At 45.0% G+C, this 24,065-nt stretch overlaps 1 protein-coding gene across 1 annotated transcript; it reads left to right on the top strand.

Annotated features, from left to right (window-relative positions):
- Positions 1–22,061: 22,061 nt before the first annotated feature.
- LOC124657353 (transcription factor PCF2-like) lies at positions 22,062–23,292 on the top strand. Its single transcript, XM_047195922.1, has one exon. The coding sequence runs from the start codon at positions 22,062–22,064 to the stop codon at positions 23,019–23,021; it is 960 nt and encodes a 319-aa protein (XP_047051878.1). The 3' UTR covers positions 23,022–23,292.
- The last annotated feature ends 773 nt before the right edge of the window (positions 23,293–24,065 follow it).

Genomic DNA, 24,065 nt, shown 5'->3' with positions numbered 1-24,065 from the left:
ACTTAAGTAGATTCGATTAGATTCGTCCAAACTTACATAGATTCGAACGAAATTTGACTAACTTTAAAACTAAACCTAATCTAGAACCGCTTGCGGCGGCCGGAGGCGTCGTAGTACTGCCGGAAGTTGTACATCTCGTCGGTGACGACCTCCTGCTTGCCGCGCTCGTCGACGGGCTCGTCCACGGGCTCGTCCTTCACCAAGCCACTTGGTCCTGCCTCGCCGTCGTCGGTGAGGTCCACCAGCGGCTTGCCGGAGTCGAGGATGGACATGGCGATCGCCGCGTCCAGGTCGCCCCTCCGAGCGTCCTTGTCGTCCATGGACGCCATGAACGCCGCCCGCAGCCCCGGGCAGTCCTCGGGGTCGTCGGCTGCGGCGATGAGCCACCGCTGCCGCTCGTACTCCGCCGGCGGCGCCGCTGCGACGATTCCTCCGGCTCCTCCTTCACCTCCGGCTTCGGGATGAGGAGGGCGCCGCCGCGCCTCCCTTGCTGCCGCCCGCTGCCGCTACCACCACGCCTCGTGTTGACGGGCGCCGCCGGCTCCTCCTTGACCTCCCGTTTGGGGACGGTGTAGGGCGCCGACCGGTACGACGAGGACGGCGTCGATCGCGCCGGTCCCGAGGAAGAAGAGTGCGAGGAGGACGAGTACTGTAATAACCCAGAACATAGGAACAACGAAGGGTAGATTTAGAAATGGGATGTGCATTTCATCACGAAACGGGGGAAATTTTCGCGCCTTATTGCAACTAAACCTAAGAGGGATCGAGGTTCTCTCTCATTTTGCACTTAGGGTTAGGCAATGTGAGTTAGGGAAATTTCGACATGATCTCTTTTGTATCTTGTTGATTTGGGGAATTGATTTCATTTGACAAGTGTTAATACATTAAACAATAAACATTGAACAATATAAATGGAATTCATAATTCAAACAACTTTGAATTTCAAAGTAAATCATAAATACAATATTTAATTCAGAATTTAAACATTACATCAATCTAAAAGCTCATAAACAAAAACTTGAGCTTTATTGATCATCAACACAGAATACATAGTCTTTACAATATTCTTGATACAAGAATTGATGTACAATAATAACAGAAATAAAAATGAAGATTACAATTTGATTCCTAAACTAAAACCTAGACTATATAACTTGAAGAATATCTTCTGGCCATGTCCATTTTCATAAACCTGCAAAACAAAGAATCAAACTAGCCAAAATGTTAGAGTTAGCAAATGACACAATATTCAGTTTGGACAGAATCAAGTCACAGCACACTTGTGCTTGTCCAAAACCAGGGATAGCACAAGATAAGGGTATCAGCAGACCAAACCTGAGCACACACCAGGGGCTCAAGTTTCAGCATATGAGAGCACACAGCTCAAGTGTGCTGGGCAGCAACAGCAAGGCAATGCAAGGGCTTAGTCACCAAGCATGTCAGGCTTGTGTGTCAATGCAAGAGAGAGAAGTAGGGATCATATAAAAGGAGCACAAACCCTAGAAACCATAACCGATCGACCGAGATAGGTTTCACCAGGTAAGGGTGAAGCAAGAGCAAGCTCAGTTCATCCTGTTCTTGAGCAAGAACATAACCCACACACACAACCACTCAAACCATCAGAAATCATGGTGACCTAGAAGATCATCCAAGCTCTGGAGGTGAAGGGCTGTGAACAAACCACAAGTCTGCATCAACACAAAATCTCATACTAGGAGCTGGAACAAGGTATACCAAGTTCCTGGAGCAGATCCAATGGATCTAATCTATAAAACATGCATGACATAGTCATGGGGTTGAGCAGCATGCTCAACGAGGTGAATCATCACTTGGTTTTCACCAAGGATCACCGCTAGTCTAAAAAAGCCACCAAAATAGAAACCATCCGGATACGGATCTTGTGCACGAAGCAAGATCCGATGCACGAATAGCACCAGTAGATGTATTGCAATAAATAGCAGCTAGTATAGACTACACAGAAAATCCTAGGCACATAACCATCGAAACCCTAGATTTCTTCACGGGCAAGCATATTGGCATTCATACTTACTATGATCCCCTAATATGCAAGCAAAGTTGAGTAGCCAACAAGATCCAACCAACTAGGTGAGCAACCAGTCAGTAGCAAGGTTACTGAGGTCACATCACACTTAGCACCAAATAAGAGCAAGACAAATAGATCACATCACTATCCGGAAATGGATTCAGAGTTTAATTGCTTGTAAAAGAATCATGAACAGACAAACTCATATACAAGCAAGACATTTAAATCATCACCGCATAAGCAGTTCATCATAATTAAGTAATCTAAGCATGAATTTATCACAGATCCATGCTAAGCATGACAACAGCATACTGTTAAGCCATACAACTTAATTCATAACCACTAGAACAAGTCTAGATAGCTAAGATGAGCAACAGCACAAGTAGGCATCAACATCACAAGAAAAATTGAATCATTTAGCCACAGTATTAACCGATGAAGCTATCACCGATAATGGGATTGATCAAGTGGATCAATCCTAGCAAGCCAAGTTACACGGAGAGGTTAGCCAACAAGCAAGGAATGATCCAATGGATCATTGGCTTGCGAGAGGTAGCATCGAAGCATATCACAGGCACCACTGGCACACACACAAGTGTCACAGATGCAACACAAGTACACCTAGACAAGCAAGTATGATAGCCCAGTAAGCACAAGCAAATCCTAATCAAGCATAGCATGGAATAGTTAGCTCTTGAGCAAGCACAGTAGAGTATGACAAGTGTAGAGCATGCTAGGAGCAGCAGAGAAGTAAGCACAGCATGAACAGCAAGCAAAGCAGCATGTGCCGCACCAGTAAATGGTAATGGGGCCATGAACTTGCAATTCACAGAAGCACAGGCAATTTGCATAGGAATAGCATGGCTCTGTGTGATCACAGGATCACCAGAGGGCAGCAGAACATGAGGAGGAAGAAGAACAGTAGCTTGAGAGGCGCAGGCATGGAGAGGAGAAGGAGATGAAGAGAAGTACTTACACACGCCTGGTGGCAGAGGCTATGGCATGGCGAGGCGAGTGCTCGCGCGGCCATAGCGAGCTGCAAGGCCAGGGAAGGCGCCGGCGTTACGCCGACGAACACCACCACAGCAGCACAGCATGGAGACGACGGCACAGGCGCTGCGAGCAGCACCTGCGCCAGGTCGGTCTCGGAGGCGCACACGTCGACGGCGAAGGCGAGAGCTCGTCGGAGACCACCAGATCGCCCATGGCGATTCTCCACGAGATTCAGATGGAGGCGATTCGCCAGGAGAGGACGAGAAGAGAGAAACGGCTCGGACAGATCGATAGATCTGCTCGAGGCGGTTCAGGAGCGGTAGGTGGCTACGGCGGAGGAGGCCGGCGATGGCCGGAGCAGGGCGGCGGCCATGGCGGCAACGCCATCGCCACGGGAGCCGCCAGACGGTTAGGGTTAGAGACGAAGAGAGTGAGAGGGCCGAGTGAGTGAGTGAGTGGGTGGGCCGTTCGGCGCCACCAAGCCACTATGGGGCAAGCCGTAATGGGCTGTCCCATGGGCTTTGAGTATTGGGCTGGGCCCAATAGGGGCCAGGGGGCATTTTTGTCTTTTCACAATTATTAAAAAGACCAAAACTTTACCAAATTTTTATAAATCATAAACAACTCCAAAAATCCAATAAAAATTGGATTTATAAATGAAAAATAAATCTTAACCAAAATAAAATATGAAATGGAATTGATGGAACAAATTCAAAATTATGAATTTTTAGAATTTAAATAATAACTTGGAATTTAAAATTGTTATTTCCTTGTAATTAAAATTCAAGGAAAAATCTCAAATAAGTTCAAATACTTATTTTCCAACATTTCAAAATGAGATTCTATTATTCCAAGTCATTTCTTTTGAACAAGGGAATTTTTTCCCGTAAAACTACTATATTTCTTTTTATTCCAAAAACTATAGAGGTAACTCGATAATTTCAAATTATTTTGGAATGACTAAGGTAATTATCAAGTAAAATCATTTTACTTTGAATTGTTGTACTTTGTGTGAATTACAACGATTAATACTTTTAAATCAATTGTAAATTACCATCAAAGACATAAATCTTAAATACAACCCTAAATTGTAATAACTCAATGGGGTAAAGGGATTCAACATAAAATAATACATCCATGATTGCATTACTTGGATTTTATAACATTGTCCTTACCGGACAATGATGCTTCTTACGTAACCCGAGGTCCAGGTTCCATCAACCGCATTGAACCGCACTATCTCGCAGATCCACGTGCAAGTTCACCCTTGCTCATGTCAATTTGATTATTTTCTACTACTTTAATGCAAAGCTATATACTTATCATTCCCGCATCGCAAATGAAATGTTATTTTCCAATTATGAATATGACTATGTGGATGGCAATGGAACCATGGTATGTGTTGATATGGTGGAGGTTCCATTGCAATGGGTTATATCACCCTAGGATTAAATTACCAATGCCGTCCAGTTGATTCTAGCGCCGTACAAACCGCGTTAACCATGAGATCTATAATGGCCTGGGGAAGCCGGCCGTATCTTTTCCCTTACGCACGCCAACGGATTGGTAGAGCCGGCGGGGTGTTGGAGGCACTGCCGTAGGTTGGGATAGCCTTTTAAATCCCCATCCATTAGTGATGATGGCTCTACGATCTACGAAGGATTGTCCAAAGTACACCATGAGTAAAGCCGTATTATCGGGGGAAGTCTACTGGAGGTGTGCGGGTGGACAAAAGGGTGGGTTTGCAAGCCGCGGAGAAGGCGGTGTGGGCTTGGATCTTTATACCTGGCCTCACACCAAAGGAAGTGTGAACGGGGGCAAGTCCTCGCGGATGGCAAAAAGGGTGAGATCTCTTGTGGGAAAAGTAACGCACCTCTCGCGAGTGTATCAAATTGTGGCTGTCACTCCTTGTTCCGGGAAGGAACCGCGAACGCGGCAGAAAGGAACTCCACGAAGTTCTAGTCAACTCCGTGAAGACCGACGGGCATAGTTTTCATAATAAAAGCAACCTTTTGAAGAAATGATTGCGAAACATGCATTGACCGGCGATTTCCCGATCAATGGTCGTAGCTAGTGCATCAAACACCTTTTTATTCTTTTAGAACTTGCCGAGTACCTCTCAGTACTCACTTTCTTCCGACACCCTTGCTAGACTCGTGATCCGGAAGTGGAGGCCATCAACGATGGAGCACCAGAGGGAAGCTACGAGCTGGTCTACGAAGAACCTGATCTTACCGGCGGAGTGGAAGGCGTAGATTATGGGATAGTCTACGGACCAGACGACACGGAGGTGGAGGAGTAGTGACATACCCTAGCATCATAGAGCCGAGCAACGCAGAACTTACCTAAATAAGTTGTTGAGCTCTCTTTTATATTGTTATGAGTTGTAATCGTACTTAAGTAGTATCTTAGGGTGTTCTCATAGGACCTCGTGAGAATACCAACTTGTTAAGACAATGTTTGTAATAAAGTATGGAGTGTTATGACCTGCAATGTTTCGTTGTACCACTCCGAGGGATATGGCAAATTGTGAAGAAGTCCCTTCGCAAAGATCATATCAACGACTTGTATACTACAACATGCGAGTGGTATGTCGGGTCACCGCAGCTGGTATCGCAGCAAATGTTGCGACCTTAGGTTGGAAAGACCTAGTATAGGGAAGAAACCTGTAGGAGTCTAGTAGAAATAGTAAAGGATTCTCTAGAAGTATGGTGATTATTCACTTGAGAATAGCAAAACCATATATTCTAGTGCGATAATTCTTTATTATAGCTATTATGATGCATTATCACTACTAATATTCTGTTTTTGTATACAGCCATAATGGCGAACACTTTTCCTAAGAGGACTTTGAGGAAGGTTGAGGGTTGGCTTGGTGATTATGATGGACCAATAACAGCTCTCCTGTGTGGGATGCTGAAGGAACTTCATTGCGATCCACGGATACCTGTTATCAAGTATACTTACTATGATGGGGAAATCCTAGCCAAGTGCAGAGTATCGGTCCAACTACCGGAAAAACTGCTGATGAGTCGTATAATGCCATACGGAGAAGCCAAAACTATCACCACAGACCTACCATATGGGCCTATTCAAGGCAATCCTTGAGATAAGGCAACACAAGTCGAGAGAACTCCTATGTTCGAGTTTTCTCATATACCTCATGCCGAGGAAGATGAGGATCCCACTCTTAATCATTTGGTGTTAGCACACGAAGTCCCGAAGGCTGCAGCACAGCACATGGATAGCTGTAAGTCTTTATTGACCACGATGTATCTTTTACACATGAAGATGAGAGGTGAGATTGACCACATGCTAGCTGAGTTCACGGACCCTGATAAAGTCCAAACTCGGATGCAAGATTTGAGGGCACAACCACAACATACTACACCTTTCTTTAACCCAGATAGCGATGTAGATTTGAGTGACCAGTGGTTCAAAAGAAATCTACCTACAAGAGATCCACTTACACCTAACTTTGTTCCGCACTACCCACACGTGTCAGCATCATATGATACTGGATATGGGGGAGACCACTCATGGAACATAAATTGCTCGGAGTCACCAATCGAGAACTCGACGGGTTGGCGTTTCGGGGAACCTTTTGGTGATGAGGAGGAGCCAATTCCATGTGATACAGGAGATGAGAGTGGTGGGGTTACCCAACCCTACGGGCAGGAAGAGAAAGGTACTGATTCCATTTCTTTAGATTTGGAGATGGGATTATCTAAACCATCACAGTACGAAGTAGGTGAGAGTTCTGGAACCAAGAAAAAGAAGAAGAAGAAGATGAGGGGTCAGGTGAATAGGAATCCTTCATGGATGATTGAAGAAGGAGGTATGTATCCTACTGGGGATATGTACGAGTCATTGTCTAGCTACTTAGGCATGACTGATCTCTGTCTCGGCACTTCGTCCGATTCAGATTACATACCTACTGGAAGGACCTTTGTCCCGGATGGTGTCCGAAAGACAAGTCGCTGTACCGGATGGACCCCAGGGATGTACGCGGAGGCGAGCTATGATGATGGGGAGTAGAGCTCCAAGGAAGAATAAAGTAATCTAGGTGGTATTGTAATAGAACGTATTTTAAATTCCCGTTGGCTTGGGCTTTGAGCCAAATAAGTGGTTTATATATACCACATGTAATATACGTTTGTGAGTGTGTTATGTATTATACGGTGTATATACATAATAAATGTTTGTTTTGGATTTGCTTCTTGATTTTATTGTGTGACTAGTTCTGGGCAATGAGTTGAGCTCAGAAAACATTTGCATGGTGTAATTATGAGTAATCGCTCTTTGTTACAGGACTAGGGGGAAATGGCGTTAGTAGAAACCGAGGAGGCTCGCAGAGAGCGGGAAGAAAGAGAGAAAGAGGAGGCAGATGCAGCAGCTAGAGCAGAGAACGCACCACCACCACCACACCCAATGTTGCACCCAGACTTCCAACAGTATATGAGGTCAATAGAGGAAGATAGGAGGCGTTACCAGGAAAGCCAGAACAAGAACATGCAAGATTTCTTTACCCATGTCATCAAGGATAGGGGTAATGAAGGCAAGGGAGTAACACTATCGGACTTCCAAAATGCAAGACCACTACCATTTACATCAGCTCCAGAACCAATGGACGCTGAAGATTGGCTCATGGATACGGAGCGGAAGTTGAAGACCGTTGGTTGCAACGATGAGGAGAAGATTAGATATACCACTTATCTGTTGTCAGGACCAGCAGCATCATGGTGGGAGAACCTTGTAGCAAGTACACCCTCCGTGATAAGGTATTTACCCGGGAGGAGTTCAAGAAGAAGTTTCGGGATGCTCATGTTCCGGACAGCGTGGTGGAGCTGAAGAAGAGGGAGTTTGAAGAACTGAGACAGAATACTGCACCAATCATGCAGTATGTTCGGGATTTCAATAGGTTATCCAGATATGCACCTGAGGATGTGGATACAGAGGAGAAGCGGAAGAAGCGGTTCATGAAAGGCATGAATCCATACATGAAGATGCAACTAAGGTTGGCAAGGACTGCCGAATTCCAGGAACTGATTGACTCGGCAATCACTTTCGAGGATGATTACAGGCAAGTCCAAGAGGACAGAAGGAAAAGGGCTCGTATAGAGCCAAGGAAGTACCCAATAAGTAAACCAATACCTGACCGGAGTTTCAAACCCCGATACAGACCTACTACTGGTAACCAATACAACCGGGGAGGTCAGAGTCAGAACCCAATCAGCCAAATCATCTGCAACAATTGTGGCCTAAAGGGTCATTTGCAGAAGGATTGCCGTAAACCCGTAATCATCTGTTATGGTTGTGGGAAGGATGGACACATCAAGCCGGAGTGTCCAAACAAGTCGTCGTGGAGCGGACAGAGCTCTGGAGGACGAGGTGGAAACAACAACAACAACAACCGCAACAACAACAACAACAACAACCGCAACTACAACTACAACAACAAGAAGGGAAAGCCTTATGGAAAGCTGAATTGCACATCTTTGGAACAAGCGGAAGAGTCGGATCAAACAGTCTTAGGTACGCTAAGCATTCTTACTCATCCTGGCAAAGTATTATTTGATACGGGAGCAACCACATCATTTCTTGCATTGGAATTTGTGGAAAAATTCGGGCTTAGATGTTCTAAGTTAGAAACCCCTATAACTGTCCTATCCGCGGGGGGAACGATCTTAGTAACCCACGTGAAAGAAGCACAAGTCCTAACCATATGTGACTGTGTGTATTTTGCGGACCTACTCATCATACCCATGAAGGACATATCAGTCATCCTAGGGATGGATTGGTTGACGTGAAAATGAAGCGGTGATTAATCGTGGAGACAAAACAAGTATCACTTCGCAACTCCATCGGAGGTCGAATAGTGTTCCAAGGAGATAAGTACAGTGAGTTAGAGATTGGATTGGAACTCAACAGCTACGAAGGAAGTGAGAATTGAAGATATTCCTGTAGTGAATGAGTTTAAGGATGTATTTCCTAAGGAACTACCGGAATGCCACCCGATAGAGAGATAGAATTCACAATCGACCCGATTCCAGGCACAAGCACCAATAGCACAACCACCATATAAGATGGGGCCAAAGGAGTTAGTGGAACCGAAAGCTCGGATAGATGAGCTGGAACTGAAGGGATTTATTCAAGAAAGTGTGTCACCATGGGGTACACCAGCTTATTTTTGTGGATAAAAGAGATGGAGGAAAGAGGATGTGTGGAGATTACGTAAATTTGAACAATGTCACTATCAAGAACAAGTATCCTTTACCTAGAATTCAAGATCTTTTTGATCAAGTTCAAGGAGCAGGAGTCTTCTCGAAGATAGATTTAAGGTCATGATACCATCAAATCAAGATCAAGAAGGAGGATGTACCAAAAACAGCATTCGTATCAAGGTATGGACACCATGAATACTTGGTTGTACCATTTGGACTAACAAATGCACCAGCAATTTTCATGAATTTGATGAACAAGATATTCATGAAGTACTTGGACAAGTTTGTGATAGTGTTCATAGATGATATTCTAATCTATTCCAAAGATAAAGAAGAACATGCCAAGCATTTGAAGATAGTTCTCGCAAACTTTGAGGGAACATCAGCTATATGCGAAGTTCAGCAAGTGTAAATTTTGGTTAGATAGTGTTGAATTTCTTGGACATGTTATAACCAAAGAAGGCATAGCGGTGAATCCAAGCAAGGTTCAATCCGTATTGGAATGGAAATCACCTAAAAATGCTAAGGAGATACGAGGATTTCTTGGTATGGCGAGGCTACTATCGGAGATTCATAGAGGGATTTTCGAAGATTGCAGGACCAATGACCAAGTTACTCAAGAAAAATACTCCATTTGTGTGGACAGATGAGTGTGAAGCCAGCTTCCAAACACTCAAAGATAAGTTAACCACAGCACCGGTATTAGCAGTTCCTGAGCCTGGAAAGGATTACACGGTGTATTGTGATGCTTCCAAGAATGGACTTGGATGTGTTCTGATGCAAGATCGGAAGGTAATAGCTTATGGATCAAGGCAGTTGAAACCACATGAACACAACTACCCAGTACATGATCTAGAGTTAGCGGCAGTTGTGTATGCTTTGAAGAGTTGGAGACAATTTCTATACGGATCCAAGTGTGAGTTATACACCGATCATAAAAGTTTGAAATATTTCTTCACTCAGAAGGAATTAAACATGAGGCAGAAGAGGTGGTTAGAGTTGATTAAGGATTACGACCTTAAGATCAACTATACCCCAGGCAAGGCTAATGTAGTAGCAGATGCCTTAAGCAGAAAGAGTACGGAGAATCAACCTACGGAATGGGAAATTCCAAAGGAACTTCGGAAAGAGTTAGAAGATGCTCAGATTCTGTTTATTCAGGGTAATGTCAAAGGAAGTATAGCAACCATGAGGATTATGGATGAGATGTACTCAGACTTGAAATATGAGATTATCCGAAAGCAAGCGGATGATTTGTTCATTCAAGAGGAAATCAAGAGGATTGGCGAAGGAAGACCATCGGAATTCCATCTAGGGGATTTTGATTCATTATATTTCCGTAAAAGGATCCGTGTACCAGATGATCCAGAAGTGAAGTCAATCATATTAAAAGAAGCACATGAAACCCCTTATTCCATACATCCAGGAAGTACCAAGATGTATATGGATTTGAAGGAGATGTTCTGGTGGAATAACATGAAAAGAGAAATAGCACAATATGTTTCGGAATGTCATACATGTCAACGAGTGAAGGAAGAACATCGTAGTCCTCGCGGGATTACTCAAACCACTAGAGATACCGGAATGGAAATGGGATGAAATCGGAATGGATTTTGTTACTGGTCTACCAATGACTAGTAAGAAGAAGGATATGATATGGGTAATAGTGGACAGGCTTACCAAGAGTGCTCACTTCATAGCCGTAAACACAAAAGATACTGCAGAAAAGCTTGTGGATATATATGTGAAGGAAATTGTGAGTAAGCATGGAGTACCAAAGAAGATAGTCTCAGATAGAGGTTCAATTTTCACATCAGCATTCTGGAAACAACTACAAGAATCTTTGGGATCCAAGCTGGATTTCAGTACAGCATATCATCCACAAACCGGAGGACAAACCGAAAGAACCAATCAGATACTTGAAGACATGCTTAGAGCTTGTGCTCTGAACTTTGGAGGTTCGTGGGAGGATCATTTACCTTTAGCGGAATTCTCATATAACAATAGTTATCAGAGTAGTATTCAGATGGCACCGTACGAAGCATTGTACGGAAGGAAGTGTAGATCACCAATTTGTTGGTTTGAAACCGGAGAAAACAAGGAATTTTCACCAGACTACATCAAGGAGAGACAAGACGTCATCGAGGTAATCAGGGATAGACTCAAAATAGCTCAGAGTCGTCGGAAGAGTTACGCCGACTTAAAGAGAAGAGATTGGGAACCGAAAGTGGGAGACATGGTTTATCCGAAGGTTAGCCCAATGAAAGGACTTAAAAGGTTCGGAGTGAAAGGAAAGTTAAGCCCTCGATATATTGGACCATTTAAAATAATCAGTCAGAATCGAGGAACAGCTTTTGAGTTGGAGTTACCGGCACAACTAAGTCAAGTTCATAATGTATTTCATGTATCACAATTCAGAAAATGTTTGAAAGCACCGGATGATCCTATCACATACGAGGAAATAGAATTGCAATCTGATTTAACTTATGTGGAAAGACCAGAAAAGATCTTAGAAGTACAATGGAAGAAGTTAAGAAACAGGGCAATCAAATACTGTAAAGTGCAATGGCAACATCATCCTGAGCGAGAAGCAACTTGGGAGACGGAAGAAGAATTAAGGAAGTCTTACCCCGAGATGTTCATGTACCAATCTTAACTTCGGGACGAAGTTTACGTTAGGGGAGAGGCTGTAATAACCCAGAACATAGGAACAACGAAGGGTAGATTTAGAAATGGGATGTGCATTTCATCACGAAACGGGGGAAATTTTCGCGCCTTATTGCAACTAAACCTAAGAGGGATCGAGGTTCTCTCTCATTTTGCACTTAGGGTTAGGCAATGTGAGTTAGGGAAATTTCGACATGATCTCTTTTGTATCTTGTTGATTTGGGGAATTGATTTCATTTGACAAGTGTTAATACATTAAACAATAAACATTGAACAATATAAATGGAATTCATAATTCAAACAACTTTGAATTTCAAAGTAAATCATAAATACAATATTTAATTCAGAATTTAAACATTACATCAATCTAAAAGCTCATAAACAAAAACTTGAGCTTTATTGATCATCAACACGAGAATACATAGTCTTTACAATATTCTTGATACAAGAATTGATGTACAATAATAACGAAATAAAAATGAAGATTACAATTTGATTCCTAAACTAAAACCTAGACTATATAACTTGAAGAATATCTTCCGGCCATGTCCATTTTCATAAACCCTGCAAAACAAAGAATCAAACTAGCCAAAATGTTAGAGTTAGCAAATGACACAATATTCGAGTTTGGACAGAATCAAGTCACGAGCACACTTGTGCTTGTCCAAAACCAGGGATAGCACAAGATAAGGGTATCGACGAGACCAAACCCGAGCACACACCGGGGGCTCAAGTTTCAAGCATATGAGAGCACACAGCTCAAGTGTGCTGGGCAGCAACAGCAAGGCAATGCAAGGGCTTAGTCACCAAGCATGCCAGGCTTGTGTGTCAATGCAGAGAGAGAAGTAGGGATCATATAAAAGGAGCACAAACCCTAGAAACCATAACCAGTCGACCAGATAGGTTTCACCAGGTAAGGGTGAAGCAAGAGCAAGCTCAGTTCATCCTGTTCTTGAGCAAGAACATAACCCACACACACAACCACTCAAACCATCAGAAATCATGGTGACCTAGAAGATCATCCAAGCTCTGGAGGTGAAGGGCTCGTGAACAAACCACAAGTCCGCATCAACACAAAATCTCATACTAGGAGGCTGGAACAAGGTATACCAAGTTCCTGGAGCAGATCCAATGGATCTAATCTATAAAACATGCATGACATAGTCATGGGGTTGAGCAGATGCTCAACAGGGTGAATCATCACTTGGTTTTCACCAAGGATCACTGCTAGTCTAAAAAAGCCACCAAAATAGAAACCATCCAGATACAGATCTTGTGCACAGAAGCAAGATCTGATGCACAAATAGCACCGAGTAGATGTATTGCAATAAATAGCAGCTAGTATAGACTACACAGAAAATCCTAGGCACATAACCATCAGAAACCCTAGATTTCTTCACAGGCAAGCATATTGGCATTCATACTTACTATGATCCCCTAATATGCAAGCAAAGTTGAGTAGCCAACAAGATCCAACCAACTAGGTGAGCAACCAGTCAGTAGCAAGGTTACTGAGGTCACATCACACTTAGCACCAAATAAGAGCAAGACAAATAGATCACATCACTATCCCGAAATGGATTCAGAGTTTAATTGCTTGTAAAAGAATCATGAACAGCAAACTCATATACAAGCAAGACATTTAAATCATCACTGCATAAGCAGTTCATCATAATTAAGTAATCTAAGCATGAATTTATCACAGATCCATGCTAAGCATGACAACAGCATACTGTTAAGCCATACAACTTAATTCATAACCACTAGAACAAGTCTAGATAGCTAAGATGAGCAACAGCACAAGTAGGCATCAGCATCACAAGAAAAATTGAATCATTTAGCCACAGTATTAACCAGTAAGCTATCACTGATAATGGGATTGATCAAGTGGATCAATCCTAGCAAGCCAAGTTACACAGAGAGGTTAGCCAACAAGCAAGGAATGATCCAATGGATCATTGGCTTGCAGAGGTAGCACTGAAGCATATCACAGGCACCACTGGCACACACACAAGTGTCACAGATGCAACACAAGTACACCTAGACAAGCAAGTATGATAGCCCAGTAAGCACAAGCAAATCCTAATCAAGCATAGCATGGAATAGTTAGCTCTTGAGCAAGCACAGTAGAGTATGACAAGTGTAGAGCATGCTAGGAGCAGCAGAGAAGTAAGCACAGCATGAACGACAAGCAAAGCGGCATGTGCCGCACCGAGTAAATGGTAATGGGGCCATGAACTTGCAATTCACGAAGCACAGTGCAATTTGCATAGGAATAGCATGGCTCCGTGTGATCACGAGATCACCGAGAGGGCAGCGGAACATGAGGAGGAAGAAGAACGAGTAGCTTGAGAGGCGCAGGCATGGAGAGGAGAAGGAGATGAAGAGAAGTACTTACACACGCCCGGTGGCGGAGGCTATGGCATGGCGAGGCGGTGCTCGCGCGGCCATAGCAGACTGCAAGGCCGGGGAAGGCGCCGGCGTTACGCCGACGAACACCACCACAGCAGGCACAAGCATGGAGACGACGGCACAGGCGCTGCAAGCAGCACCCGCGCCAGGTCGGTCTCGGAGGCGCACACGTCGACGACGAAGGTGAAAGCTCGTCGGAGACCATCAGATCGCCATGGCGATTCTCCACGAGATTCAGATGGAGGCGATTCGCCAGGGGAGGACGAGAAGGGAAAAACGGCGCGGACAGATCGATAGATCTGCTCGCGGCGGTTCAGGAGCGGTAGGTGGCTACGGCGGAGGAGGCCGGCGATGGCCGGAGCAGGGCGGCGGCCATGGCGGCGACGCCATCGCCACGGGAGTCGCAGGAGCCTAGGGTTAGGGACGAAGAGAGTGAGAGGGCCGAGTGAGTGAGTGGGTGGGCCGTTCGGCGCCACCAAGCCACTATGGGGCAAGCCGTAATGGGCTGTCCCATGGGCTTTGAGTATTGGGCTGGGCCCAATAGGGGCCAGGGGGCATTTTTGTCTTTTCACAATTATTAAAAAGACCAAAACTTTACCAAATTTTTATAAATCATAAACAACTCCAAAAATCCAATAAAAATTGGATTTATAAATGAAAAATAAATCTTAACCAGAATAAAATATGAAATGGAATTGATGGAACAAATTCAAAATTATGAATTTTTAGAATTTAAATAATAACTTGGAATTTAAAATTGTTATTTCCTTGTAATTAAAATTCAAGGAAAAATCTCAAATAAGTTCAAATACTTATTTTCCAACATTTCAAAATGAGATTCTATTATTCCAAGTCATTTCTTTTAAACAAGGGAATTTTTTCCCAGAAAACTACTATATTTCTTTTTATTCCAAAAACTATAGAGGTAACTCGATAATTTCAAATTATTTTGGAATGACTAAGGTAATTATCAAGTAAAATCATTTTACTTTGAATTGTTGTACTTTGTGTGAATTACAACGATTAATACTTTTAAATCAATTGTAAATTACCATCAAAGACATAAATCTTAAATACAACCCTAAATTGTAATAACTCAATGGGGTAAAGGGATTCAACATAAAATAATACATCCATGATTGCATTACTTGGATTTTATAACATTGTCCTTACCGGACAATGATGCTTCTTACAGAACCCGAGGTCCAGGTTCCATCAATCGCATTGAACCGCACTATCTCGCGGTCCACGGAGCAAGTTCACCCTTGCTCATGTCAATTTGATTATTTTCTACTACTTTAATGCAAAGCTATATACTTATCATTCCTGCATCGCAAATGAAATGTTATTTTCCAATTATGAATATGACTATGTGGATGGCAATGGAACCATGGTATGTGTTGATATGGTGGAGGTTCCATTGCAATGGGTTATATCACCCTAGGATTAAATTACCAATGCCGTCCAGTGATTCTAGCGCCGTACAAACCGCGTTAACCATGAGATCTATAATGGCTCTGGGGAAGCCAGTCGTATCTTTTCCCTTCTGCACGCCAACGGATTGGTAGAGCCGGCGGGGTGTTGGAGGCACTGCCGTAGGTTGGGATAGCCTTTTTAAATCCCCATCCATTAGTGATGATGGCTCTACGATCTACGAAGGATTGTCCAAAGTACACCATGAGTAAAGCCGTATTATCGGGGGAAGTCTACTGGAGGTGTGCGGGTGGACAAAAGGGTGGGTTTGCAGTCGCGGAGAAGGCGGTGTGGGCTTGGATCTTTATACCTGGCCTCACACCAAAGGAAGTGTGAACGGGGGCAAGTCCCTGCGGATGGCAAAAAGGGTGAGATCTCTTGTGGGAAAAGTAACGCACCTCTGCGAGTGTATCAAATTGTGGCTGTCACTCCTTGTTCCGGGAAGGGAGCTGCGAACGCGCAGGAAAGGAACTCCACGAAGTTCTAGTCAACTCGTGAAGACCGACGGGCATAGTTTTCATAATAAAAGCAACCTTTTGAAGAAATGATTGCGAAACATGCATTGACCGGCGATTTCTCGATCAATGGTCGTAGCTAGTGCATCAAACACCTTTTTATTCTTTTAGAACTTGCTGAGTACCTCCGTACTCACTTTCTTCCGACACCCTTGCTAGACCGTGATCCGGAAGTGGAGGCCATCAACGATGGAGCACCGGAGGGAAGCTACGAGCTGGTCTACGAAGAACTCTGATCTTACCGGCGGAGTGGAAGGCGTAGATTATGGGATAGTCTACGGACCGGACGACACGGAGGTGGAGGAGTAGTGACATACCCTAGCATCATAGAGCCGAGCAACGCGAGAACTTACCTAAATAAGTTGTTGAGCTCTCTTTTATATTGTTATGAGTTGTAATCGTACTTAAGTAGTATCTTAGGGTGTTCTCATAGGACCTGTGAGAATACCAACTTGTTAAGACAATGTTTGTAATAAAGTATGGAGTGTTATGACCTGCAATGTTTCTGTTGTACCACTCTGAGGGATATGGCAAATTGTGAAGAAGTCCCTTCGCAAAGATCATATCAACGACTTGTATACTACAACATGCAGTGGTATGCTGGGTCACCGCAAGTACGTCGTCCTCCTCGGCTGCCATTGAGGAGACGGCGGCGGCGACGACGGCATCTCCAGCCGCGGAGCGCCGTTGCGGAGGCCGCGGATGACGTTCTCGAGGGTGCGCCCCGGAACGCCCCGAACGGGGCGCGGCCGTCCTTGTTCCGAGCTTGTTGGGGCCGCCGACGAGCCCGTCGGTGCCGTGCATCTCGACGTCGTGCTTGGCCTTGAAGTACGTCGTCCACCGAGCGTCGTTGTTCTCGACCGCCCACGTCGGATCCCTCCGCTCCTCGGCGGTGAGTTGAGCCCGCCGGGCCATGACGGCGTCCCACCATTGGTCCGTGCGCGGCTCGGCGGCGGCGGAACGCCAATGCCGTTCACGGCCATCCTCCGGCCGCCGCCGCTTGGCAGCCCGCATGTCCGGCGGGACCGGATACCGGGCGCGGTACGGCGCCCACGCCTCCGCCACGGTGAGGCTGCCGCGTCCGGCCGTTCGCCGCGGCGATCTTGCGGGAGGACGACATTTTTTGAGCGGCGAGGAGAGGATCCGGGAAGGGGAGGCGGCGGCGACGAGAAGGATTATGATGAGCGGCGATAACCGGAGGGCGTCTTAAAACAGCGGCGGCAGCGGGTGGTTGCACGCAATAACTCCGGCGCGGACGGCCACGCGGCCATGCACGACGAGACGCGTCCCTGCGTCGCTCGGGAAAACAGGGACGCCATTAACGTCGCTTGACCAAAGGTAGGCGACGGGGTTTTAGCCTTCCGTGCCGCCGACGCGTCGGCCCCGCCACTCCCCGCCTCGCTTTCGTTGTGTCCGGCGTCCCGGAGCGTCCCCGTGGGACGGGGACGGGCTCGGGGCGCCGGACACCGTATCGGGCCGCGCCGGACAAAAATGGGCTTTGGGGGACGCGGCTGGAACGCTTTTTTTGTCCGGCGCGCCCCAAATCGCTTTGGGGGACGGTTTGGGGGACGCGACTGGAGATGCTCTAATTTCTGACGAACAGAGTGAAATCCATGTCACGTCCGTCAGCAGGCCGGTAGCTGCCGGCTGGTCCGACCCAGGCGCCGGCTCTCGGCTGGCCCGTTGGTTGGTCCGGCTCATGGCCCGGCCGTTGGTTCGACTTGCCTATGGCCCCGCGCTGCCAACTTTCTGCTGATTTGCTTTGCTCGGACTTTGCAAAACGACTAGTTCTCCTCCTAGCTATAAAAACCTCTTCTTCCAGTTTAAAGATGTTAGGTCAACCATTTATATCATATTCCTATATCGCTTGTAACACGTCGGTTGGGAAATCCATGGCTCGATCGATGCGTGCTGTTTCCGGAACCTTGCGTTTCGATCTTTCGGTTTGCATGCCCCCAGGATTTCTTTATGTCGTTTCCGTTCCTTAAACGGGATTGGATTTGGATCCGTTTAGTTAACTTGGTTTCCTTTTTAGGGGTTTTACGGAGGTTGACTTTTCCCATAGTCCTAGGGAGGCTAATGCAGTAGCGCACGAACTAACTAGACATTCAGGAGGAACAGAGTCAATTGTGTGGCTGGATGATCCCCCTGACTTCATTCTTAGTGCGCTTGCAGATGATGTATCTATTCTGTAACTGTATAAGCCAGTAAGTTCTTTTCGTATTTTTTTCCTTACCAGGGTACCTAAGGGGGCTGGAAGATTTTTAATGAGGTGGCTTGCTGGCTAATTTTAATGAGAAAGGTGTTTTAAGTTCAAAAAAAAAACTTCGTTTCCTTTTTTTGGAGAATAATTACTACGTGGCTGCCAAATCTGTTGTGATTTGATTCGGGGTATCAGTTTTGGAAAGTATATTTGAGAATTGAGAGGCGTATGAACCTGTCTTTTCTTTTCTCATTTGAGAGGCGTATGAATCCAAATTAGCAAATTTCCCTCGTTTGAGAGGTTAACCTATTCGTGTCTGATTTATTTTTCATGTGCCTTATACTAGTTGGAGGCTTGGAGCTTCAAATCACATGTTTATAGAACATTACCCTCACAACTTATTGTAATCTTTTATAAAATAATTCTACAGGATTGGATAAAAATATAAAGCTTGGTTTAGAGGGAGTTTTCACCGTAATTTGCGTTTAAATTTTGCCCTCAGCTCTATATGCACCAGGAGAGTTAGTGTAGAATCCACATTAGGTGATATCTAGGAAACTATTTAAAAAAAACACACATTTTTGCAAAATAATTTTTTCGCATTTACACATATACGGAATCCCAAAAAAAAACGTAGCTCCAAATTGACATATGCCAAAAAGCAGAAAAGACAAAATTGGCCTTGAATATTGAAGAATGCGATTCAACCAAAGATTAGACTATTCATAGTCGAATATGTCATTTTTGTTACTCCCTCCGATCTATGATAAGTGTTGGTGATTTAGTACAATTTAGTTCAAAGTTGTACTAAATCACCAACACATATTATGGATCGGAGGGAGTTCTTAAAATAGGTTGGATTGAGATGATTTTTTTGAGTTATAGGCACACTCCATAGATATAGTGTCAAATATTTGTAGAAATCTCTAATTTCTAAATATCACTTCATGAGATAATCCCGTAGATATCACCTAAAATTATATTTCATACTAATCTACTACCATATACAAGAAATATAAAGTTTTCGCTAAGTTCCTTAGGGCATGAACAACGGTGGAGAAGGCTCGCCTTTTCTTATCGGTCAACATCATTTACAGAAGACACTAAATATAGGTGATACAATGCATTATCTCTTATGGTTATCTCTACAATTAATGAAAAATCAATTAGATTTAGTTGGAAATTTGGTTGATAAGGGAAGACACATGGTACAATGGAGAAAATAGCCTATTCTTATTTTTAAGTGATCATCTCTTAACTATAGAAAGGCAACCTCACTTTCATTGTTCTTTTTCCTCCAACTAGAGCACAAAATCCGACGTAATGATTGTAAGGAAAGACTGATGTCACCCTGTTGTACATGCCCTGAGGAACATTTTTTCAGAGCATAAGCCAGAAACTTTGTATATCTACCTAATTCCAAGGTGATTCTTTGAGTTATGAGTACACTATATGGTGCAAATATTTCTAGATTTATCTAATTTCTAAATATAACTTCATAAGTTGATCTCATAGATCTCACGTAAAATTAGAGTTCATCGTAATCTACCCCCATACACACGAAAGATCAAATTCTTTAGCTGAGGAGTACTTCTTCCAGGCTTTTGCAGAAAAATTGGATTACTTAAAATATATCGGATTCTGAGATGATTTTTTTAGTTATGGGTACACTGGGTAGATATCAGATATGGTGTCAAATATTTGAAGATCTCTCTAATTTTTAAATATAACTTCATGATGTGATCTCATAGCTCTCACCTATAATTATGTTTCATACTAATCTATTTCCATATACATGAAAGATGAAGTGTTAGTTAACCTTACCTAAATTATATGACCTTGGATTGTTGACGTGTGGAGCCACCGGATGTGGGAGCCACGTATCAGCCACCCAAAAGTTTAAAAAAAAAATAAACTGGTGTGCCACTCAAAGTTACGTCACACGCTATGGTTCAGTCAATGATATGTTGTCTCAAATTTTTGAGTCTAAATAGTTTATTTTGAAGTTTCTCAAATTTTCCATTTAACCAACTTCTTGTGTGTAGGCAGGCATGGGTATTCAGTTTTAACTGAAAATTTGGTTCGATTTTTTGTTATTTTTGGTAATTCGGGTAATGTAAAATGGCAACCAATATTACATCAGTTTTTTATAATTAGCCGGTGGTTCGGTTACCTGATAGTTCAGTTTGGTGTTTGGATTTTAACCGATTTGACCAAAGCGTGACAAAAAAGAAAGTTGGGAATGTACAATGGCGTGCACGAGATAGTCACGCATCGAGTGGCAATGACGAGAAGCTACCTACACATACGATGGACTGCTGAGCACACAGACACCACTTCGTATGCACCGAAACTGCACGATCTTGGTTAATTTGGTTTCGATGTATTTGATTTTGGTTTCGATTAGTTCGGTTTCAGTGTTTGGTTTTTTAGCCCACCCCTATATGTGTAGATATTACAGAACATGGTATTCAAAGATTCTCGTTACAAACAACATTTTTCATCTCGCCTTAAGATTCTCGATTTTCCACTTGTGGGTGCTTTTTGGGGTACTTTTTTTAGCAGTTTCTTTTTTTTTTCTTGCCACATCTTACAATTGAAGTTGTAAACGGCCCGGCCTAGGAAAAATTGACACTATTTAGGTTGAAACGATGCTCCCACAGAAAACCTAATTGGCTAAACAGTTCGGTAGAACAAAGTGACTCGGCGTTGCATATAGGATTCCCATGCCGTCAACACAATCTTTATCTCTCACACAATCCGGCAAACGGGCCAGGTTCGACTATCGGTGATAACGGGACTGCAAATGAATAGTATGCGCTGGTTTGAGCGTAAAGAATATAGCTTGAAATCATCACCCACCGCCTGCATCTAGTGTTCGACTATCGGTGTAAGTGTCGTGGCCAAAAGTAACGAAACCAGCCACATCATGGTTTCATAGGTAATTGCATCATGTCATATTGATGCCAACGAAAAACTTCCTCTGAGCAGCATTGGTTTCTTGCTCATGAGCTACTGCATTGTTTCTTGCATTCCTCTGTTAACTCGCCGACAAATCTGGACACTACCTTGCCGGCGGCAACAACCTCCGCTTAGGCCTCGTTTGGAAAGAGTGAATTTTAGTGTTTCTTAGTGTATTTTCCAACGTGTTTTGGGTGGACATCAAAACACGTGCATCTAGTTAGAAATCGGGCTGCTAAACAAGGCCTTGGTGTTGGCAGTTGTCTTTTGTATACCTGGTGTTGGACAGTTTCCATGAGAAAAGGAAAAAAAACGTCAGCTAAAAAACAGAAAAGAAAAACATGGTTAACCGTAGTTTTGGTGGTGGGCCGAATCAAGAATAGCAGGCCCCATAATATAACTCGGCGGAGTGGTGGCCCCTAAACCCTATCCGCTGGACCCACCGCCCAGCGATAAACTCTGAGCCGAAGAACTCGCCGAGGATGCCAACAGCCGCCGCCGCCGCCGCCAATCCGTAAACCACGCCACGCGAGCCAAGCACAACTACCCCCACCCAAATCCGATCTCCCATGGAGGGCAATGGCGACCAGCACACGGACGGGCACTACCACGCCGCCAACGCCGCGCTGGCCATAGCAATGGTCCCGGCGGCCGCCGCGCACGGGTCCGTCGTGCCTAAGCCGGAGCAGGCGCCGGGGGAATTCGGGCTCGCCGTCGCGGTCCCGCCGCGGAGCCGCGACCGGCACACCAAGGTGGAGGGCCGCGGCCGGCGCATCCGCATGGCGGGGCCCTGCGCGGCGCGGGTCGCCCGGCTCACGGCCGAGCTGGGCCACAAGTCTGACGGCGAGACCATCCGCTGGCTGCTGCAGCAGTCGGAGCCGGCCATCGTCGCCGCCACGGGCACCGGGACCGTGCCCGCGATCGCCACCACCGTCGACGGCGTGCTCCGCATCCCCACCGAGTCGGCCGCCGCCGGCGCCGACCCGGCCCCCAAGCGGCGCCGCAAGCTCCAGCCCACGCGCGCGGCGGCCGGCGCGCCGCCACTCCTCACAGCACCCCCCGCGGCCTTCTACCCCGTCGCCGCCGACCCCCTCCTGCAGGGCAACGGCGGCGGCGGCGCGATTTCGGTCTCCAGCGGCCTCGCCCCCGTCTCTGCGGCGCCCGCAGGCGGCCCCATCCCGTTCTACGCCATACCGTCTCCAGCCTCCGGCGACGCCAAGCAGCAGATGATGCCAGCAGTGTGGATGTTCCCGCCGCAGCCCGCCGCCGCCCCGGGCGCGGCCAACCAGCCGACTCACTACTTCGCCCTCCAAACCACCCCTGACCTCATGAATTTCTCCGGCGCACAGGCCATGAGCTTCGCAAACTACCAGCCCCAGTCGTGCTACAGCCCGGTGCAGTTTGGAGCCGGAGGGGAGCCACAGGACCAGCAACCCGGTGGCCAGGAGGAGAGCGCCGGCGACCAGAACCAGGGGTTCGAGGGCGAGTACGACGGCGAGGGCCTGACGGACTCCAGTTCCGAGGAGTAGCGCTAGCGTAGCAGGCAACACGCTACGCTGCAGAGTCAAACAAGTCTTTGAACAAACTCGAACCGAAGACTAGCTACTAGGTTTAAGCTTTTTGCCGATGTGATTTTCTTCTTCTTCTTTCTTGTGCAAAAATCTCATATATGATGCTGTGGTAACAACTAAAGAACTACTCTAGTCAATTTCGTCCTGGTGATTTCAGTTTCGTGGTCAACTGGTTGCAGACAAGTATGGAATGTCGGCAGCAAATATACATGTCCCAAAGTTCTGATTCTCTGCAAGTATAGTACACTATTCTGTCATTCTCTGCGCTCCGTATTCTTTTTGTGATTGTTGTAGACTTGTATAAAGTTTCCTACTTTGGCTGCTTCATATAGGCTAGTTTTTGCCGACTTCTGTAACCTCAAGCCTAGAACGACCTTGACTTGACCTTAGCACAAAGTCAAAGTCAGTTCTCTTCTCTCTCAACATCACTACATCAGCAAATATTATTATGTGGAAAAAACAAGTCTAGAAATTCAGCATGGAGCATGTGTGCATATGCTCCCGCTAAAAACAACTGCCATTCTAATTGTCAAAAAATCTGAAAATTTCAACACATTCTATAAGGAGCCAGAAGATCATCCTGGTATGATGTTTCAATTTAGTTACTCCGTTCGGACCTAACTCCTTGTTGCAATTTTAGGTAAAATATATAGGCTAAAATGTGTTTGAATTTATGGGACTTGGGACAAGTATTGAGGAGGTATAATACACATTATTATACACCCTATGATTCATATTACTTGTCAATAGTATGGATGTACCTAGAACTAAAATATGTCTAGATACATCTAGTTGGATCGGTGGGAGTAGTACTAGACGTTATACCTCAAACCAAAAGATTGACCAACCTTCGTTTATAGAATACTTTGCCTAGGGCCTCGCTAGGGTTACAATGGGCTCGGGCTGCAAAGGAGTATGATTTAGGATATGATCATTGTGGGTGTGAGGTCACATTTCACACATCAATTCATTTGTTACTAGTTACTATACTGACATTACAAA

Source organism: Lolium rigidum, chromosome 5, assembly GCF_022539505.1.
Source record: "Lolium rigidum isolate FL_2022 chromosome 5, APGP_CSIRO_Lrig_0.1, whole genome shotgun sequence".
Classification (NCBI taxonomy): Eukaryota; Viridiplantae; Streptophyta; class Magnoliopsida; order Poales; family Poaceae; genus Lolium; species Lolium rigidum.
Note: the sequence above shows the minus strand (reverse complement) of the source record. Positions and strands in the feature narration are given on the sequence as shown.

What these genes read in the sequence shown, in the direction of transcription:
- LOC124657353 (XM_047195922.1), top strand. Translation starts at nt 22,062, where the DNA reads ATGGAGGGCAATGGCGACCAGCACACGGACGGGCACTACCACGCCGCC.